This window comes from Cervus canadensis, chromosome 11 (assembly GCF_019320065.1).
Source record: "Cervus canadensis isolate Bull #8, Minnesota chromosome 11, ASM1932006v1, whole genome shotgun sequence".
In the NCBI taxonomy this organism is placed as follows: Eukaryota; Metazoa; Chordata; class Mammalia; order Artiodactyla; family Cervidae; genus Cervus; species Cervus canadensis.
This window is the reverse complement of record NC_057396.1, coordinates 25,794,239-25,815,991: the sequence shown is the minus strand read 5'-3', so window position 1 is coordinate 25,815,991 and position 21,753 is coordinate 25,794,239. Positions and strand designations below refer to the sequence as shown.

General features: G+C 49.7%; 1 protein-coding gene across 4 annotated transcripts in view; it reads right to left on the bottom strand.

Moving 5' to 3' along the window:
• Positions 1–21,510, bottom strand: part of TMPRSS4 (transmembrane serine protease 4) — a 41,184-nt gene extending 19,674 nt beyond the window's left edge. For 2 of the 4 annotated variants that reach the window (XM_043482680.1, XM_043482682.1), the window contains exons 1-3: positions 21,210–21,510; positions 3,163–3,196; positions 511–624 (exon numbers count right to left, since the gene is read on the bottom strand). In XM_043482680.1, coding sequence (XP_043338615.1) covers positions 511–624; positions 3,163–3,196; positions 21,210–21,242 — 181 coding nt within the window. In that variant the 5' untranslated portion in view covers positions 21,243–21,510. Of the gene's footprint in view, positions 1–510; positions 625–3,162; positions 3,197–21,209 lie in introns of those variants that run through there. The other 2 variants (XM_043482683.1, XM_043482684.1) reach the window with 2 other exon arrangements.
• Positions 21,511–21,753: the final 243 nt, after the last annotated feature.

The window sequence follows — 21,753 nt, the reverse complement described above, 5'->3', positions numbered from 1 at the left end:
CTGGGTCTTAGGCTCCAGCCATGGTGAAGCCAGAGCTCAAGGCGGGGCAAGGCGCTGCCCTCCTGGGCATCTTCCCTAATGCCCCTTCCTTCTCCCCCTCCCCACAAGCAGACGTGCTCTGCTCCTCCAGCCCCAGAGCTGCCAGAATTCACCCAGCTCTCAGTCTGCAGACCCGGGAAGGAGGAGGCTGGGGGCATGGCTGCTGCGCAAATTGCCTGAGTGGGTTTGTAACTGGTGCAAAGTGTGCTTTCCCGGCAGAAGGAATCATCTGGGACAGAATCCATCTGGGATAGATGGGGGCGGAGTTCATCTCCCCTCCACTCAGAGAGGAAGGCTTCTTTCAAAGCAGGGGTGGATTCCAACCTATATGCACACCACCTCCCCTTGACTCTGCTGGGGTGGGGTGGGGGGAAGGGCAGGCAGCGCTGGGAGGTGAGGGCAGGGGAGGGGTGGGTGGGAGCTACCCTTTGCTGGGGTGAGGTTGGAGGCCGGGTGGGGGCTGGGACTTACTGAGGATGGCCACCACGACGATGGTTGCCAGGCTCAGCACTGCTGCGATGATCGGGATCCTCATTTTTTTGAAGGTCTCCAGCGGGGTGCGGGATTTGCGCAGGGGGGTGACGTCTGTAGAGGGAGGGAAAGAGCAGTCAACCTTCGGAGGCTGCCCCTGTCAAGGCCTACAGCCTCCCCACCCTCTGGCCCCGGGAAAACTTTGGGGACAGTTTTATTTGGCGCTGGGGTTATTCTTGCAGACTAGGCTCAGCTTCCTCACTGCGTGGACCCCCACCTCCTTTCACTTACCTGGGCTTGTCTTTCCCAGGGCTCCTCCCGCCTTCCCTTTGTCATGACAGCTTGTCCTAGGATGTTTTACCTTGTCCAGTCTGACCTGCGTCTGCCCCAGGAGAGGCCCATCCCCTTTCCGTTTCCTGTCATGTGACCTCTTTCCTGGGCTTCCCAAGTGGTTCCAGTGGTAAAGAGCCTGCCTGTCAATGCAGGAGACGTTAAGAGACGGGGTTCCATCCCTGAGTTGGGAAGATCCCCTGGAGGAGGGCATGGCAACCCACTCCAGTATTCTTGCCTGGAGAATCCCATGGACAGAGGAGCCTGGCCGGCTGCAGTCCACAGGGTTGTCAAGAGCCGGACACGACTGAGCACGTGCGCACGCATCCTCTTTCCTGAGACTCTAAGCCCCAGGTGTGCAGGGGCTGCCAGCACAGCACGTGCTGGTCCGGTCCAGTGTGCTTACGGGCTCAGTCGTGTCCAAGTCTTTGTGACCCCACGGACTGTAGCCCGCCAGGCTCCTCTGTCCATGGGATTGCTCAGGCAAGAATACTGGAGTAGGTTGCCAAGCCCTCCTCCAGGGGATCTTCTTGACCCAGGGATTGAACCCGCGTCTCTTAATGTCTCCTGCATTGGCAGGCGGATTCTTTACCACTAATGCCACCTGGCAACAGAGTAAGTTATTAATAATGTTGGTGGGGGGTGTTTATCAAGTTCCAGCAGTGAGTGTTCAAAACTGTCCTCTTTCCTGTGGCCGTGGACATGGAGACATTTTGTTTCTTCATTCATGTGCAATTTCTTCATTGAGCACTTACCTCTGGGGATACAAGGTTGGCTGGTTTTCCCAGAAGTGAATGACTTATTGGGAATTCTTTGATGAGTTCCCTTGTCCAGGGCCCAGTGTCTCTGCCTTGCTGATGTTCTCATGGAGAACATCATCATGAAGGGAAGGGTTTTCCTGGTTTATTGTCTATAAAGTTTACTGTTTATAAAGTTAACCAACCCACTGACCTATGAACAGCCTCCCTGCCTGCCTGAGTTCCTTCCTTCAGCCTGTCTGGCCATCTGCTGCTAGGCAGAGCTTCCCAATACTTTGCTTTCATCCTATCATGTCCCTCTCCAGAACTCACAAAGGCTCCCCACAACTTCCATGACTGGACCACACTCTTCTCTGGGCTTTCAAATCCAGTGTAATTTGGCCTCCCTCTCCCAGTCATTCAGATGAATTCCCATTGCTAGTCCTCGCCAGATCCCATTCCACATGAGCAGGTTCAGTCCCTGGTCCTTGCACAACCTGTTATCATTCTTAACCTCGGAATCTTCACTTGGCACTGATTTCTCCCTCCCGGGCTCCCTTAATTGTTTCCTGGTTTGGCAGTTTCCAGGCTTACTCAGGTGATGGGGCACTTGTATGTCTGGTGTTCTTTGGGGATACCATGGAATATTGATATGTTAAGTTGCAAAGTAGAAATTAGGCATCATTTTACCTGCTGAAGATTGTATTGTTTGTGATCTTTATTAACCCACGACCCTGAAATAATAAGCTGTCAAAGTGAGTGGGTTTGGTCATTTCCTTATGAACCTGTCATATTAATATTTGTTCTCTGCTCACTTTTTTTGCTGATCCAGGCTATCAGGCATAGGTATCAATAATTTAAGGAAATGGAACAAGAGGAAAAAAAAATCCCTCCATATTTGGGAAGACTTTATCTATTAACTCCTTTTTCCTGCTGTAAGTCAGGCAAATACTGCTATTTTCATTTTATATGCTATTTTTTGCTTTTATTTTACTTTTTACAATTTAATTAAAATTTTTTTGGGCTGCACTGCATGGCATGTGGGATCTTAGTTCCCAGACCAGGGATCAAACCGGCATCCCCTGCAGTGGAAGTGTGGAGATTTAACCACTGGACCGCCAGGGAAGTCCCTCCCATTTTCTATTTTACTAGTGAAAACACTTTTGTTCAGGTTGTTCCTCGGCAGCATGGTCAGACTGTAAACTGCATGAGGGCAGGGGCATTAGCTGTTGTATTTACACTGTAGCTCAGTGTCCAGTCCAGGGCCTGGCCCATGCAGGCTCTCACAGTATTGTTGAAGGAATGAGAGAATGAGGAACTGAATGAGTGAATTAGAGAATCAGTGCTATGGGGTTTTAGGTTTGTTGGTCCTATTTCCCCAGAGACTGTGCCTCCTACTTATATTAATAGAATGAATCCTGGAGATGGCACTTGCTCAATAAATGTTTGTTGAATGATGGATGGGTGTCTCCCGTAGCATTTAGCACTTGGAGGTGGTGGTGAGGGTCCTGCGAGAGGGGTTTAGTGTCTACTTGGTAACTGACTGAGGCTGAGGTAGACAAAGGAAGGCCAGACCTGAGCTTACCGAGGCTGTTCAGGGGTTGATTGACCTCAGGGTCCTGTAATTGAAGGAAAAACAGTCAGTGAGTTAAGCGAGGGAGCCTCTTAGTCTGGGGCTATGAGCTGAGGGAAGGGCTTTTACCTACATTCTCTTTTCCCAGTTAAGTCTAAGTCCATGATATATGAATAATTGGTTCAAAATATAAAAATCAGTTATGTATTCAAATGACCTGGTACAGCAGGTTTGCTATTTGTAGCAACTAGTTATCAGTTATAGAAGCAACTGGCTGCTGGGCTGTTGTGTGTTTTACTGAGTTTCTGAGATGATTTTGCTTTCTTCTCTGTTTTTGTCAATCATTTGTCTACTTTTATGGATGATATGTTTCTATAGAAACTTGAACAAACACTTCAAAAAGGAGATACTTCCATGGCCAATTAAGTGCCAAAAGATGCTTGATATCATCACTCATCAGCCTAATGTAAATTATTATTATTATTTTTACCATGCCACACGGCTTGTGGGATCTTAGTTCTCTGACCGGGAGTTGAACCTAGGCTCTTGGCACTGAAAGTGCAGAGTCCTAACCACTGGACCACCGGGGAATTCCAGGCCAATGTAAATTCAAACCATAACGATCCATGTCTACACAGACACCAGAGTGGCTAAAATTAAAAAGCCTGACAATAACAAATGTTGATGAGAATGTGGAGCAGTTGGAAATCTCACACACTGCTGCCGTGAGTGTAAGTTGGTACAAATATCTTGGGAAAAGGTTTAGTTGAGTTTTCTAAAGCTAAACAAATGACTCTTCTATGATTCTATGACCAAGAATTAGGGCCAAGAGAAATGAGTACATCTGTTCAGCAAAATACCTGTATATGTCTTTATACTATACCCAAAAATCAATCTCTGGTGGAATAGATATGTAAATTGTGGTATATTCATATAATGGAATATAATTCAGCAATAGACAAGAATAAACTAGTGCAAAATGCAATGACACATGGAGTAATCTCACAGACATAATAATAATAAAAAAAGAAACTATAGACACAAAAGAGTATTATTTCATATATATGATTATAAGGTAAAGGTAATCCATGGTGATAGAAATCATAATAGTGATTATAATGAGGGTTATTGGAAGGAGCACAATGGAGCCTTTTGGAACGTTGGAAAACTGGATCTTGATCTAAGCATTGGTTACATTGGGGTATATTGTTGTTCAGCCACTAAGTTGTGTCCAACTCTTTTGCAACCACATGGACTGTAGCCTGCCAGGCTCTCTGTCCATGGGATTTCACACACAAGAATACTGGAGTGGGTTGCCAGTTTATTTTCCAGAACATCTTTCTGACCCAGAGACTGAACCTGAGTCTCTTGCACAGCAGGTGAATTCTTTACCACTGAGCCCCCATGGGTCAAAATTCATTGAACTGTACATTTTAGATTTGAGTAGTTTACTGAACATATATTATACTCAATAGAATAAACAGACAGAAACAAAAAGCAACCAGGACACTATTTTTTCGAGTGTAGTCTTGTCAACACACATAAAAATACATACACAAAGATTCTCATGCAAAGTACTTGCACCCTTTCCTGTAAGGCAGAGGCTAGGGGAGGGTGCTGCCTAAGTTCATGTGCATCCTGTGAACTCTCTTTTCTTTCTTCCTTTTCCTTGTCCAGCACATGACCTGGAGTCCCTGGGCAGGGTGAGATCTAGGTCTCCACCCTCGGGCTCACCTGCCCACTGGCTGAGGTCACAGCCATTCCAGAGCAGGTGGGAAAGCTGCAGGTCCCTGGCCATTTCCAGCTGGAATTTCCCGAGTCCCACTGGGGATTGAGAGGGACTCTTCTAATGCCTGGGTGGGTGATCTAGATTAGAAATTGTGGGGTCCCTGGGAGCTGCCTGCTCCCATGGCAGGCACAGTCATTGGGAGAAGGAGCTTATTCCTTTCTTCCTCAACTCTGTGGTCTGCTGTGGGGACTGTGCCTGGCTTTGCCCTATGGGGGCAGTAGGCCATGGGCAGCTGAGGGATGCAGCAGAGATGGTCAAGGCTCTGCAGGGACCGAGTTGGAACAGGGGCTCTGCCTCCTATTAACTGTGAGCCTTTGGGCAGGATACTTAACCTCTCTGAGCTTCAGGCGTTCCCTCGGTAGAGTGGGGAAAATGATACCTGCATCAAAGTGCTGCTGTGAGATATCCAGTGGGAAGTGCCTGGTTCACAGAGCGGCTTCCTCCCCGGCCCTTCCACCCTGTGCCTCCGGACGCTTGGCTCAGGACTCTACCCTGGGGACTCTCCAGTCGGGTGGTCTCTATTTGTTATTGCCTTTGTGCCCTCCGTGCTTTGCATCTGGCTTGTACCTAGTAGAGGCCCAGTAAATGACTGCTAAATTTCTGGGCTCTGTACTGTAGTTCCTTCTGGGCCGTCTCTCCTCCACCATCACCAGGGCCTGCATCAGTATCTACATTCCAGGATGAAGATGAGAACAAATCTGGTGACTCCCTCAGTTTTGGTAGCTACAGAGTCAGGTGATGTTACCAACAGTAATCTACACACAATCAGCAAGTAACGGTCTACAAAATTCCTTTGTCTAATTCAGTCAAATACAAAGGTGAAAAGAAATAACACTTGTCTGATAACCAGAGTGGTTCAATAGCTAAGTATTAAACAAATATTTGTTGAGGGCCTGTGCACTGCTCTAGGAGCTGCGGATTTAAAGACAAATGAGAAATCATTACGGAAGGATGGGAGAAGTACCAAACAAGATATGCTGGGCCCTGCTCTTGAGAAGCTTGTATCCTGGGGTGAGGAGGGGGTGGGGGGGTGGGGGGAGAGTAGGGGAGTGTAGAGGAGAGCAGACCATCAACAGATAAACCCAGAGAGAGTTGGGTACTATGTGGAGAGTAATGTGGGTGATGGGAGACAGTGCCCGGCTGTGTGCTGAGAATGGGAGATCTAGGGAAGTGATCAGCTTAGGGAGGGCCTCTGGTCTGAGGCTTGAATGACCGGAAGTTGCCAGGCGGGCAGGAATAAGCTTGGTGCTGGAGGAAGAGAATGGAGATTAGTGTGGCTACAGCAAGGAGGGATAAATAGACAGTTGGTGAGAGATTCAACTGTGCTTCGAAGATAAAGGCAATGTGTGTGTGTGTTCAGTCGCTCCGTCAAGTCTGACTTTTTGCAACCCCCTGGACTGTAGCCCCATCAGGCTCCACTGTATTCCAGTGGAAGTGTTCAGTATTCAGTATTCCAGGCAAGAATACTGGACTGGGTTGCAATTTCCTCCTCCAGGGGCTCTTCCTGACCCAGGGATTGAACCCGAGTTGACCTGAGTTTCTTGTGTCTCCTGTGTTGGCAGGCGGATTCTTTACCACTGCGCCACCTGGGAAGCCCCTGAAGGCAATGTGTGCTTGGTCGCTCACTCATGTCTGACTCTTTGAGACCTCATGGCCTGTATCCCACCAGGCTCCTCTGTCCATGGGGATTCTCCAGGCAAGAATATGGAGTGGATTTCCATGCCCTCCTCCAGGGCCTAAAGGCAATAGGCCTTACTAATAGATCGCCTGCTTTTGGGTTTTTAGTGAACAGGCAAGAGGGTATATGCTGAGATGTGGAAGGCTATGGAAGGGGCAGTTTGGAGGAGTATCAAGAACATCCAGTTAGTGGCCAGTCCCCTGTCAATTCCTTCTTTTTCACGGAGTCTGTCTGCACATAAATGTCTGCACTGGTTGAAGTAGGTAGGTCGAGTCTCTTTTGTTTATTATTTCAACAAATAATGACTGTTTGCCTTTGGTGGGTCCAGAATTGTGCCAGAAGCTGAGAGAGAGAAGGAACAAAAGAGGCTTTCAGTCTGTACTTGCTGGGACCTTGAATTCCTCATCTCTGAACTGAAGTGACCTCAGTATCCCTGGCTAATATGCTTTCTGTCACTATCAACTGAATAGTGGTCATTATACAAAAAAAGCCATACCTTTTAGAAAACAAAAGAAAAATGGGAAGAAAAGCCTGCAAACTAGAACAATAGAGGCTGCGGTTGTTTTGGTCATGACTGCACCCCTGGTGTCTCCTACAATGCCTGACACATTGTGGGTATTTAATAAATCTTTGCTGAATGAAAAAATTAAGGAAAAGATTGCAGTTTCAGGGCTCAGTCCCAAGTTAGCTTTGAAGAAGCTGGCTGTTAATTCACACAATAGAATATTATGCTGCCATCAAAACACACAAACTATACTGCCACAAAGTAATACGAATGGCTTGAGCAATTTCATATTAAAGGAAAAATTAACTCCCAGAAGATTTCGTAGAACACAGAATCTTTTCCAAAAAAAGCAAGGAAATTATGAACATGGGATTCAGGTTGATTCTAGCACCCTTTCTGGCCTATCAAAGATGTACAACTAAGATTTGTTGAATTAATAAACAAAAGAGACTTGCCCACCTACCTCAGCAAGATTTCCTGATTAGATGAGGGTTATTGCTAAATCCTAGCTTTTGTTTTGAGTGGTAGGTTTATGGAGACTTATTATGTTACTGAAACTAGGCTGTGAGCTGTGCACAGTGAGCCCTGCATGGGCCAACAGTGAAAAAATACCTTAAATCAAGGATTATGATTTATCCAGGGCCGAGTACCCAAGGGCCAAAGAGAAAAGAAAAATGCAGCCGCCTGGCTCTGCTGAGAGGTTCAAGGTGTTAAACTCCCATCCTCCTGATGTTCTGCTCTGATTCCCCCCCACCTTTTTTTGTAAAAAAAAGGTGTGTTTTTTTTTTTTGATGTGGATCATTTTTAAAGTCTTTATTGAATTTGTTACAATATTGCATCTGTTTTATGTTTTGTTTTTTTGGCCCCAAGGCATGTGGGATCTTAACTCCCTGACTAGGGATCGAACCTGCACCCTCTGCATTGGAAGGTAAACCTCCTGGGAAGTCCCTGCTACTCTTATGCTGCCAGAGTTCTTCAGTTAGTGGCTCAGTCTCTGGTTTTACTTGAAGCCTCTCTGGCAAACATCTCCAGCACAGAAATCAGAGATGGTGGATTACTAAACTTCTGGCAAGGGCAGCTGCTGACGGTCAAGGGCATTGGGGAGAGTGGGTAGGAAGGTAGGTGCGTTTTAGGCCTACAAATGGCAGCTGAGGAAAATCAATGCCAATGACTTTCCCGAGCAGGATAAAGATGGGGACTCAGCAGCTGCATTGCCTTTTCATCCAAAATCAATCCTGAGTGGAGGGAAGCAGGGAGGGGGGAGCTGAGAGATGTGGGGACCAGATTAGATCCTGGGATCTGGCCTGCCCCCAACATTGTGGTGGATCCCCACATGATCACAGTGCCCACGGCTGAAAGGGTCTCTGGACACCATCTCAGGTGACTCCCTTGTTTTCCAAGGAGAAAACCCTCCAGGCAGGGGGAGTGTCTTGCCTTGGAGTTGGTAGAGGGAAGGGGGCTGGGAGGCCACCAAAGCCCAGCTGTGCCTCCTTCCGCTTTGCTGGAGGCGTCTGTTTATCCTCAGCTTGAACTCAGCCTCTGGCCACAACTGCCACAGCCCAGGCCCAGCCCTGCCCATGCAAAGGCGTTGGCCTTCCTCTTTTGGTTGCGGCTGCTGGGGGGGGTCACCTGCCTTATTGACTTAGTCTGCCAGTAGAGCCCTGACTCACGGGGCCAGCCCAACCGGTGTCTGACCCAGGGCTCATCCTGGAATAAGGCTCTTGCCGTCTGGAGTGAAACGAAAGGGCAAGAATCCCTAGGGCCCCAGAGACCGGAGGGCATGAGCTGGAGGGAGGTGGGGGGTGGGTGGAAGTTATTTGACTGGAAAACATTACATTACTGCCTACTGCCTGATTCTCTCAGAGAATTTTCTTACTTTGTTCCTCAATTGGTGTCAGAAAGACAACAACCTAAGACCCGAATATGGAGGCAGAACAACTTATTCTGCAGTTGGGTATTGTTACATGTTTTTCATAAATGCCACGAGGATTAAATACTCTCACAACAACCCTGAGAAGTTATCCCCACTTTATACAAGAGAAAACCCAGACTCCTGTAGATTGAGTGGCCACTATGGCCCCAGAGCAAGTAACAGATCCAGCCCTTGAGGCCAGCCTCTTGGACTTGGTGGACTGTTGTTTTCATTTCCCCACTGTTTCAGGAACCTGTTTGGTTGTTGTCAACTGGTACTGGATCCTTCTGATTCTCTACTCCCCTGCAATGAGGTCTAGTTGCGTATAATTAGCATGTAATCAACATGTAGAACTTACTCCCAGCATCTCCTCAGCCCTTCCTCAGTCTGGAGGCAAACCCACCTCTGCATGGTTCTTGACTCTGCTAAATTATCCATGAACAGGGGTGAGAAAACCTTCCTCCTAGACTGAGTTAAGGAAAGGGCCTACTGCAGTGCTTGGCACCTGGCAGGAGCTTTATTGATTTACTACACCTTCTTCCCTCTGTTCTTTTAGCTTTGCACCTTTATCACCTGCTCTCCTTCCTTTATTTACCTTTATTTTATTTACTTTCTTTCCTTTATTCATCTCAGCCACTGCTGCTTTACTATTTTTTTAACTTTTAGTTTTCCACTGGGGTACAGCCGATAAACAATGTGATAGTTTCAGGCGGACAGCAAAGGGACTCAGCCATTCATATACGTGTATCCATCCTCTCCCATCCAGGCTGCCACATAACATTGAGCAGAGTTTCCTGTGCTAGACAGTAGGTCCTTATTGGTTATCTGTTTTAAATACAGCAGTGTGTGCATGTCCATCCCAAACTCCCTAACTATCCCTTCCCCTCAAGTCCCTGCTGTTTTAGATCCCAAGAAACTCCTGGTTGTATTTAGCTCAGCTCCAAATCACAGATAACTATCTCAGCTGTTTCCCCTCCAGCACAGACATGATGAATCAAACATAAGGCAGCTCTTGTTTTTAAATGGGGGCGAGGATTAAGTGTACTGTAGGAAAGACAAAGACCCAGTTGGGGGAGTATGAGTTCTCATCTTGCCCTGACTTGCTGGGTGAGCTTGGGCATTCTCAACCTCCCTGAACCTCAAGATCCCTTCAGTAACTGGGAGCTCTCTTTCAGAGATGATGAAGCAGAGAAGAGGGTACCTAATCGCAAAATGAAATGGGCACCACCAGGCTAACAATGAGGCAAAGAGGAAGCAACTGCTCACAGAGGCCAGAAAGCCTGGTCAGCTCCTTGGTGTGCTTTCTTTGCCAAGCAGCCTGCCCTTGGACCTCATTTCTCTCTTCTTTTCTGTAATGCTATCTCTTCATTCCTTATTCCAGAAATAAGTTGGTAGGGGCAGAGTTGGCTGACTGGGGTGTAGAAGAAGGGAGAAAAGCAGAGGTCTACAGAAAGGAGCTTTCTGGCCTTGATCTGGTCTGTGGCAGCTTCAGGCTCCCACGGGGTCTGAAGCCCTGGCTTCCCATGGTCTCTCTGGGAAAACCTAGAGCAGGGATGCTGCTGTTGCTAGGTGATAGGATATACAGGTCCTCTGGGACTCTGGCAGGTGGCAGCTAGGTTGCTAAGGCTGGTGATACAGTAGGGAGGGGGGACCCCCAGGGGAGCGGGGGGGAAGTTCTCTGGGTGAGCCAGGGGACCCAGAGGCTGCTCCCAGTCAGCCTGCAGAGTGGGGCTCGGCCATCGGCTGGCTCAGGGGCTGCTCTGAGGGGCCTCACACAGTTCTGACCCATGAACCTGCATCTCACTCCCAACCTGACAGCAAGCAGTTACATGCTGTCCATCCGCGGTCTGATGCCTTTGGCAGGCTGAAGCGAGTACCCTCTCTCTTGGGTGCCTCCGCCATGACAGGTAAGGTAAGGAGGGTGGCTGTGAGTGGGGCTGAGGGATCACGAGTCAAGAGAGGAGGGTGTGAGTGTCCTAAGACAAGCCTGGCTGGGAAGCAGCAACCCTGAGTACATGGAAGGTTCTCAGAGATGACATATCATGCTGGCTTTCAAGTATCTTCTGAACTGTTAGAGCCTGTGTCCAGGCAGAGCCTCCCAGCCCTGGCCACGCACAGGTGGGTATCCCCTGGCAAGGAGGGGCCTCTGGATATATTCTTGCTCGCTCTGCCTTGGGCAGAGATGTCCTTATGGCAGCATGCTTTCCTTTGGACCAACCTCAGTCTCAGTTGCTACATTCAAAACCATTTTGTCTTGTTCTAAGCCACATAGATGCTAACCTGTTGGCAACTTGAGCTGAGCACCTTGGCCCCATCCCAGCATATAATGGCTCAAGGGTAGGGCCTGGGGTGGAAGGGAGGTGTCGGGTGATCTGCCATTATCCTGTGGCCAGCCTGCTGCTCACTGCCATCAATTAAGAATCAGCCTTTGTGTTCAGGCATAGCTCTCAACTCCAGGTAGGGCCAGGGGGGAGGGCAAAGGTGTGACAATTCCTGGCTTACAAGCGATGAAACTGAGGTACAGAGGCACTGTGCTGCTCGGCCCAGGTCACACGGCTGGACATTGTAAAGGGCTGGCATGAGGTATTAGTACATGCCTGTTGAGTTGAGTCAAACTGAAGGAAGCTGGGGTTCCCCAATGCAGAGCCCTTGCCGCCAGCTGATGTTGCTGTTACCTGTCGCTCCTACAAATCCCACCTGAGGGCCATCCTTTGGCCTCAGGAGGAGCAGCCCCTTCTTGGCAGCCTCTCTGAGTTCTCTTAGCAATTCTACTTTATTCAGTTTGCTTTCTGATAGTGGCTCCATCCAGCCCACTTTCCCTTCCCTGCAGGGTGTGATGGGAAGGAAGGTGTCCCCACCTTTGCACCCCTGAGCCAATGCCCACGCAGAGGCTGAAGGGGACAGGAGAGCCGTCAGGAGGCAGGCCACCCAGACTGACAGGGACCCTTAGGGGTTTGCCTTTGGGAAGAGCTGATGGATCTCAAAGCTTGGCAGTGTTCTCTAAACCTTGCAATTTACCTGAACTAAGGAACGGCCATGCGTGATGCAGGCTGACGTTGATACAAGAACCCCACAAAGTTTATATGGCCTTTGAAAAATCATACTCCCTTTGCTTGTCCTGAATTGTCCTTTAAACTTTAACAGGGAGAGAAATGGTAGGGAGGGACGAGGGACTTTGGTGTTATAAAATCTGACTCTTCTTTTTACCTGCGGAGCTCTTTTTTTTAGCTACTATTTACCTTAGGTAAATCATTTAACATCTTCTGGACGGAGTTTCTTCCTTTGGAACTCAGGTGTGATAAAACTTACTCTGATAAAACCTGACAGTGAGGAAGTTTCCATCAGGTACTTTACCTGCCAGTTTCGATGCACCGTTTCAAGCTCACAGGAACCCCCATCTGGTCTTCTCACGGTCATGCAGACTTGCTCCTGGTCCCCCTCACTTGGTGTTTGTGGGTGTTTGTGGTGAGGAGGGGTGTCTCTGCTCTTGTACCCTCTGAACTCTGAGTCAGGAGCACTGGCCTGAATCTAGTTCTGCCCCTTACTGACCATGTGATCCTGAGCAAGTTACTCAGTCTTTTTGTTTCCTCATCTGTAAAATGGGGAGAATATGATCTATTTCACAGGGTTGTTGGTGAGGATGAACTGAGATGATGCACATGGTGCTTTGATGTGCAGAGAAATTGTTGTTCAGGCACTCATTCATGTGTGACTCTTTGCGACGCCATGGACTGTAGCCTACCAGGCTTCTCTGTCCATGGGATTCTCCAGGCAGGAATACTGGAGTGGGTAGCCATTCCCTTCTTCAGGGGATCTTCCTGACGTGAAAATTCACCCCTCCAACATACCCTGGAGGCTTGGGGAGCAGGACTCCCCACATCATTGGAGGAGGGTCTGGAGGTGGCTCTGCACGGGAAAACCAGCTTCTAGTGGGCCGGTTTGGCTGCTGCAGCAAAGAGCTGCCATCTCCTGGCTGAAGTCTGTAGTGATTCCGGGATCTCTGCCCATGAACCCTGAGCTCGCCATCCTGTAAACGGCGCTTCAGCGCTGCTTCCGTGGCTGCTCTGCATCTATTACTTTGCAGTTGTGCAACGTGAAGCTCCTTTCCTGCGTTCCCATTGTTATTGTTCAGTCCCTCAGTGGTGTCTGACTTTCTTGTGGCCCCATGGACTGCAGCCGGCCAGGCTCCTCTGTCCGTGAGATTCCCCAGGCAAGAACACTGGAGTGGGTTACCATTTCCTTCTCCAGGGGATCTTCCTGACTCAGAGATTGAATCCAAGTCTCCTGCATTAGCAGGCGGATTCTTTACCATTGAACCAAGGAAGCCCCCTGCTTTCCTGCCGACTCAGATGACACTGGGAGCGCTTGGTGAAGTTTCTCCTTTCTGGGCTGCCGTTTTCTAGGGGAGACTGTTTCATACCGGATGGATGGAGCACGGGCCTCAATCAAGTTATTTAACCCCTCGGGGCCTCAAGGATGTGTGTGTATGTGTGTGTGCGTGTGTGTGAGAGAGAGTGAGAGACAGAGACATAGATAGAGATAGAGATTCAGTGTCTTCCTCTTAATGAGACCAAAATATGCATAGCAAATAGCACATTGCCTGTTACATAGTAGGACTGCAATAAATATTAATAATAACAATAACAACAGCAGTAATACTTTGTCCATTCAGTAAGACACTGTTCTGGGACTGGAGATAGAGCAATGAACAAGTAGGCAAAATCCTTGTGCCCATGGAGTATATATTGTATTACTTAAATTAATAATTCACAATATTAATATAGAACCTAGGAAGGGCTTGACATAACAGATACTAAAATATCATTAATTATTAATGAGAAAGTCTAGTAGAGGGTCTAGCATGTGTTTAATAGGAGAGGAGCAAATGGTAGCTATTTTATGGTTTCATCAGGTCAACGGTTCTGACTTCAGGAAAAGAATTGAAGGATGAGGGTGCCCTGGGGGTAGAATGACCAGGGCAGTTAGGGGACCTGAAGTGATGTCATGGGATGTATGTGATCTTTCCATGAACAAAGATTGGAGGATGCAGTAGCCAGAGAGTGAAGATTTCAGGTAGCACAGATGTGGTCCTTTAAAATATGTAGGGCTGGACTTCCCCAGTGGCTAAGAATCGTCCTGCCAATGCAGGGGACACTAATTTGATCCTTGGTCCGGGAAGATTCCACATGCCATAGGGAAACTAAGCCTGTGTTTCTCTATTGAACCTGTGCTCTAGAGCCCAAGAGCTGCAACTATTGAAGCCCATGCACCCTGAGCCCATGCTCTGCAACAAGAGAAGCCACTGCAATGAGAAGCTCATCTACCACAACTAGAGAGTAGCCCCTGCTCACCACAACTAGAGAAAGCCTGCACAATCAAGACCCAGTGCAGCCAAAAATAAAAAATAAATAAAAGTTTAAAAAATGTATAGGACCATCTCAAAGTGGAGGCAAAAAGGATATTGAGGACAAATGGGGAAAGTTACATAAAGATGGCTTTCTCTTGGCAAAGGGAAGATTGTTATGAACCACAGAAGGACTATGAGTAGAAGCTGAATCATGAAGGAGATTTCCACTCTAGACAAAGGCAAGGCCAGTGACGTGCTCTGGGGAATCCTGGGGGGATTTGGTGGAGCCCCCAGAGGTTGCTGCAGCAGGAGAGAGGCAGGGAAGGAGTGGATGGGGGTCACAGTTCTTTCAAATACTGCAGCTCTGGTTTTTTCTGTTTTCCACATGGGGTTCTATATTAGATTTCAGAGGGGCCAAGGGCTCTGAGGCTGAACCAAATTTGGAGAAAACACTTATATGGAAGACCTCTAAAGTCCTTTCCTTAGGGCCTGTGATTCTGAAGAGTTTGCTGTTAATAAGGAACTTCTGTTACCTCCTTGCCAGATAAGACTAGTCCTATTGCTGATTTATTCATAACATTCTCTTTAAATCAATTTTCTGTCCTTAGTGATCTCATAGTAACTTGCTTTTCTCCTAGGTAGCATCAGGCATGAAACCTGTTTTAGGCCTTCTTGAAAGTCCGAGTTAATTATGCCCACTGGTTTCTTGTGTCCATGTGTTTTCCTTCTTCCTTAGTGACCTTTAGTAGCTTAGCAAGGAATGCAGTCTCCTTGCAGAAATGACATTGTCTTTATTCCATTTGATGATACCAGCTGATGCAGTCTTCCCTAAATGCATACTTTATTATAATATTTATCAGCTTCTAGATAGGAAACTGGGGCCCTCTGGTCTTACAGTTTCTAGTTTAAGTTCAGGTCTTATGGGTCCACATCTTCGAGGAGATGGGATGGCAGGAAGGAAAAGCAGGGCACTGGATCCCAAACTCCCAGAGCTTAGAGTCCCAGCCCTGACTCCTCTTGGCTAAATGATTCTGCTCAAGTCACTTGAGCTCTTTGAGTCTCAGTCTCCTCATCTGTACAAGGAGGATCACTACATCTCAGAGAGCTGGGGTAAGAGGCAGAGAGATTCTTGGGACTTTCCTGGCGATCCAGTGGCTAAGACTCCATTTTGATTCCTGGTCAGGGAACCAGAGCCCACATGCTGCAACTGAGAATTCACATGTTGCAACTAAGCCCCAGTGCAGCCAAATAAATACATGTTAAAAAAAGGATTTAGGGAGATTCTGGATATGAATGTGCTTCTCAAGCCACAAAATGCTGCTCTTGCTGTGTTCAGGTGGAGATGAGATGCAGCTTCTATCGTTACTATTCTCTTTAGAGCATCAGGGATTCTTGCTCACCAGGGTAGGTCCTCCAGCACCCTGGCAGGACCCTCTTCTCTGGGGATCCAAGGCATGATCATGCATGTAGTCCCCAGTGTCAGGGTAGGAATGGAATGAAGGTAAGGTGGGGTGACCTCAGCTACATTGTTCCCTTTCTGTTTCACGTCCATGGGTGAACAGATGCCCTGCTCTGCCTGAGATGGGGGGATGTAGTTTTCCCTGCCTCTAGGAGAAGGAGATGGCAACCCACTCCAGTGTTCTTGCCTGGAGAATCCCAGGGACAGAGGAGCCTGGTGGGCTGCCATCTATGGGGTCGCACAGCAGAGTCGGACATGACTGAAGCGACTTAGCAGCAGCAGCATTCCATCCATAGAGAGCATATGGAGCATATGAGCTTAGATTTTGGATATTCTTCTCTGACTCTCCCACCGTGTCTTGCCCTTGCATAGTACATACTGTATGCTCAAGGAAGCACATGCTGAATGCATGTATGCATGTTATACAGGAAGAAATTGACTGCAGGAAATGCCTAAAGCATCAGCCACACCAGCAGGCAGAGCACCTGCCAGACCGGTGTGCTGCGCATTTTGTGACGGAAGACACTGCTGACACCCCTGGACGTGTGCCATCGTAGCCTCTTGCCCTCTTCCTCTAGTGTTTCTTTCTCCTGCTACCCTGTGAGAGTTTCCAGTTGCATGTGGATTATGTCAGGAAGCTGGAAGCTGCTCTGGGAGGGAGAAGTGGAGAGAGGTGTTGCAGTTTTGAGTCTTAAATCTTGTTTACGAATTTCTCTGCTGTGATTGTGACAGAGCTGCAGGCTGTGAGGTGGAGTTAATCATGTCGCAGGGGGATTGCCACATTGGCTCTGCTGAAACTCTCTCTTTCTTATCACTGGAATTTCCAGGTGGGCTCAGGCCTCACCTCAGCCCCATCTGGGATGAAAACAGCTGGGGAACACCTCTGGTGGCATCTGGGATCTTTTCCATTCAGACTTGGCTAATCTTGTTTTCAATGTCAGATAAATCAAACTGCTAGTTACAGGGGTTACAGTTTTTGGTCATTTATTTGTCCTTCGTTAGCAAACATATATCAGGTGCCTATTCTGTGCTAGGTCCTGTGCTAGGTTTGGGGCTAAAAAGATGGAAAAGACACAGACCCAGGCTTCTTTACACTGATAAAGAATCCACTTGCCAATGCAGGAGACAAGGCAGGTTTGATCCCTGGCCCAGGAAGACCCCACATGCTGTGGAGCAGCTAATCCCATGCACCACAACACTGGAGCCTGTGCTCTGGGGCCTGGGAGTCGCAACTACTGAGCCCACGGGCCGCAGTTACTGAAGCCTGTGAGCCCTAGAGCCTGTGCTCCGCGGCAAGAAAAGCAATGAGAAGCCTGCGCACCACAGCTAGAGAGTAGCCCCTGCTCACTACAACTAGAGAAAAGCCCGTGCAGCAGTGAAGACCCAGCACAGCCAAAAATAAATAAAAATAATAATAGAGACACAGACCCTCCTCTCAAAGCTCACAGTCTGGTAGTAACTCTGATGTTTGTAAAATAATGTGGCAGATGAATGCATTTCAGGTTTTGGGGAATCACTGTTGGGGTGGATCATTGCTCGGGCATTTGAGGTGCTTTATAGAGGCAGATGTTTTTATCTGAGTAAGAAGGAAGAGTGAGGGGAGGTAAGCTGAAGAATTCTGAGAGGCCTGCCAAGATTTTCAGGCCTGAGAACATCTGTCTCCGGCTATTCTGGGTTAGTTCTGGGCTTCAGAAAAGTTTGTCCAGAGCCCTGTTTTTGGTTTCTTCCATGTTCCCCCTCTGTCCTGAACTAGTCTCTCCTCACTTCCCACGTTTAGCTTCTCAGAGTTTCTCAGTCTTTTTCAAGGGCACAGGCTGGAAGTGAAGGGTGTTTGCTGCAGATGACCGCTGGGGTCTCAGTGGCACAGAGTGGGGGCAGAGAGGGTGAGGGAGAAGCCGGGGGTACGGACCAGGCCTGGCTTCTAAACCACTTCTCCACATCCTGGTAACCCAGGCACAGAGCTCTACCCCCAGGGCTGGAGACAGAAGAGGGCCTGGGGCTATACGTCCACGTTCGAGCCCGCTGTTCCCTCCACCTGGCATGGCCCATCTCCCCACATCCCAGCTCCTATGCAGCCCTTGGCCTCCGCTGACCTCTCGCAAGGCCCACGCCCTGGTCTGGCTCTGGCAGCTTCCGTGTGTCTCATCACATCCTGTGATACTCAGTTGTTAGTGAAACAGGAGCTGGTGAGATTGTTGATAACCATCACCCCCTTCCTGCCCTGCACGTGCTCTAGACGCTGAGCTCCGTGAGCGCGGGGCCCACCTCTGCTCTGTCACTGGTGAGTCTAGTGTGGGCACAGAGAAGGCACGCACCCATTTCTTGGAACGAGGCAGGGCTGTTCCAGGTTCTGGGGGTGGCTCAACCTGAAGCATGAGCCCCCAGCCATTGCTGGGACTTCACCCTGGCCCAGCCCCCCGCTGAGCTCCAGGGCAGGGTGGGGACCCTGAACCTGATCTCCATGGAGAGCCTGCATGACACCCCGAGGGGCCCAGACCCCAGCTTCGTCCTCTGTGCTCACTGCGCCTGCGCCCTTTGCTCCAGCCACCGCCCCGCCCCCTTGCCTCCACACTGCCATGCTTTCTGCTACTCACATGCACTTCCTCCTGCCTGGAGAAAGCCTGCTTCAAGGTCAAGTGCAAGTACTGTCTCTTCTGGGACGACTCCCCGGCCACTCCTAGAGAGAATCTGCTGCCTTCTCTGCTCCACCGGTACCTCGCACCTCCTCTGGTTCTTGGATTGCTCACACTGCCTTAGGATCCTTTGCTTAAGGAGCCGCCCTTCCTCTGGATTCGAGCACCTCCAGGCCAGAACCCAGGCTTTGTACCCTCTTGCCCCACTTCCAGCCGTCTGGAGGCTGGCCGGTAGGAGGGGCTGATTAAATGGCAGTTGAAAGGGTGCAGCTACTTTAGGGGTCACAGCAGGTGGGGGGCCTGGAGAACAGGAGGGCGCCTGGCCCTTCTTTTCCTGTCTTGCTCTCTTGGGTCTTTGCATGGCCCACCTCTTCTGTCTACCAGCCAGGAAGGCACCACAAGGACTGAGTGGGCTCCTGGACTCAGCCTCTCTTTGAAGTGGACCCCACCCATGCTCCCTGACCCCCGCTGCCAGCAGGCTGCCCACTGACTGGCCACTTTCCTGAGTCCCACCAAGCCCAGAAATCTCTGGGCCTGTACCAGTGGCAAGTCAAGGAGGAGAGGCAAGGAAGACCTGCTTTCTCCAGGGTAGCCCGAGGGTTGAACTGACCTCAAGTATTGCGCCCTCTACTCCTGTGACTCATAGTGTACTGGGGCCTCGTGGGCAGTAACCAGTTAAGACAAGGTCAGCTAGTCCCCCCATCCCAGGCTTCCCTCCAGCGCTCTGCTGTAGGTATCAGATAACAAGGGATATGCTCCCCTTGAGGGCCGAGGCTCAGACCTCTGCCCAGGGCCCTGTCCCTCCCTAGCTCCTGTCTTGCTGGCACACGCACACCTGGTTGAATAGGTTTGAGGGAGCACCATTATGAAGACAAAGCCACAGTGTAGGACCTGGCCCAGGGAGTGGCCCTGGGGTGTGGGAGGAGGAGGGAAGGCTGTCTCATCTCTCCCAGGGCTGGGAGCTATAGCTGTCTGGGCCTCATTAGAGGAAATAACAGGTTATGAGGCACGGTGGTTTAATGGTTAGCTCAGGGACTGGAAGCTCTCTGGGTGCCATCCTGGACTTTGGCCTCACTGTTGCCTGGCCTTTGGGGCCCCAGGCTTGGCCCCTCCTCCCCAGTGTGTTCAGCTGCCCCAGCTTGTTCACACAGCAGTGAGCACCCAGCTCCTGCCCAGGGCAGCGGAGGGTCAGTGTTGGCCATGCCCCCTAATCTGCCATTCCCTGGAGCAAGTTCTATTTGGTCATAAAGTCCTGACTTCTGCACAGGGGTCCCTGGTTTACAGAGGCTATTCTCATATATCCCTAGGCTAACCCTGTGTGTATACCTAGGGGGTGGTGTGGATAATATTTCTGTTTTATAGAAGGAGACAGTGAGTCTCAAAGTCTCGAGCCTGATAAGCTCACAAAGGAGCTGGCCATGTGACCTTTGACTCTACAGGTAGTGCCCCAGCAATCTGCCATCAAAACTGCCTCCTGGGACTTTCCTGGTGGCTCAGTGGTAAAGAATCCACCTGCCAATGCAGGTTTGATCCCTGGTCTGGGACGATCCCACATGCTGTGGAGCAACTAAGCCTGTGTGCCACAACTGTTGAACTTGTGCTCTAGAGCCTGGGAACCGCAACTTCTGAGCCCATGTGCCCACATTCCACAAGAGAAGCCAATGCATTGAGAAACCTGTGCACGGCAATGAAGAGTAGATCCTGCTCACCATAAGTAGAAAAAAGCCCAAGCATCAATGAAGACCTGGTGCAGCCAAAGTAAATAAGTAAAACTATAAAACAAAAAACTGCCTCCTTCTATGTAGCTGCAAATGACACCAAGAAGCTGCTGACACTCAGGCAGGTTGGTACTGCTCCCTCCTCCATTCTGAGAGCCCTGGCAGGATGGAGCTTCTCTGCATGCAGGCTGGGTATCTAGGGATGGGACACGGGAGGGTGTGCTTCGATCCTGGCTGAATTACAGAGTAAAGTGGCGAGCCGCTTCAAGCCCTTCCTGGCCCTGGCTACCCCAGCCCTGGGGCCAGAGTGTTGCCAGACAGTCCAGAGGAGTGTCATGGGAAGTGCTCGAGAGTCAGGAGACCAGCACCTGAGGGGCCTTAGCAGGTCACCCCTTTCTCCCCAGACACAGTGCTCCCCCTTCCCCTCCCCTTTGTTTTCATGCTGGTTGTTGGCAACTGCGGCATCTTGTCCAACAATCAGAGAAGGAAGATTCCCTGGGTTCCACCTCCTCCCCTCCCAGTCCTCAGTTATCCTCTCTGAAAAATGGGATTGATACTCTTCACCCCAAGACCGTGGAGAAGCTCTCAGTGTTCAGAGGAGGAGAGCAGGCAGAGCCAAAAAAAGAGACAAGTAGATCTCCACAGCACCCTAGATTGTTCTAAGGCAGCACCCTACTGTTTTCTTTAACAAGAAATGAGTCAGTTTCCCCAAAGAGGAGGCAGAGGGCCACCATTGTGTCAAAACAGCCCCTTGCCATTGAAAAGGTGGTGCCACTCTCCAGCCAACAAGCCAGGAGACCTTGGGTGGGAGAGAGGCAGGATTTAGGAGGGCAGAGCTGAAAGGATAGCCCTGGCTTGGCTGTTGGAGGGAGGAGAGGGCAGGTGGGGACCGGAATGACTTAGGTGGGACCTCTTTTTTCACCTGGAAGGTGTTGCAAAATTGTGAGCTGATGACCTCTTAGGTTGCCTGAAGAGGGGAGACCCTCCCTCCCCCAGTCCTTGGAGCCCCCACACTTACCACCCTGGCTCTTCGATCTTCTGAATCCTCCATGGCTTGGAGCTGAGGTCGCCAGCCCAAGTCAGGATGAGGGTCTCCCAGGACCGGGCCCTGGCTGGCCGGCAGGTCAGTGATCCCCAGGCAACATTGGCCAGAGGAGCCCTAAGTGCAGAGCAGGGCTCGGTGGTTCCCGGCATCTAGCATCTCTATCCCCTGGAGTAGCTGGCACGAGCCTCCCACTGCCGTCTTCCAGGAGTGATTTGGGGAGTGTGGGGCAGGTCGATTAAAGCAATCCTACAGGTGAAGTTGCCAAACTGGAATGATTATGTTTTGTAACCCGACACCTGTCTTAGGGGCTGGAACAACACCTGAAATCATTCCTGGGCCCTTCAGCCTCAGAACAGGTGACACACCTAGATGTCGTAAAGGCTTTCCCGCCTGAATGGCTTCACCCAACTGGGTGTTGGCTGTCGGTGATGTTAGAAGGCCATCTCTCTCTCTCTATCTCTTCTAGATGACTGACTTCTCCCTGCGTGGGTGCTGTGTTTGCGATTGCGGGGAGTGG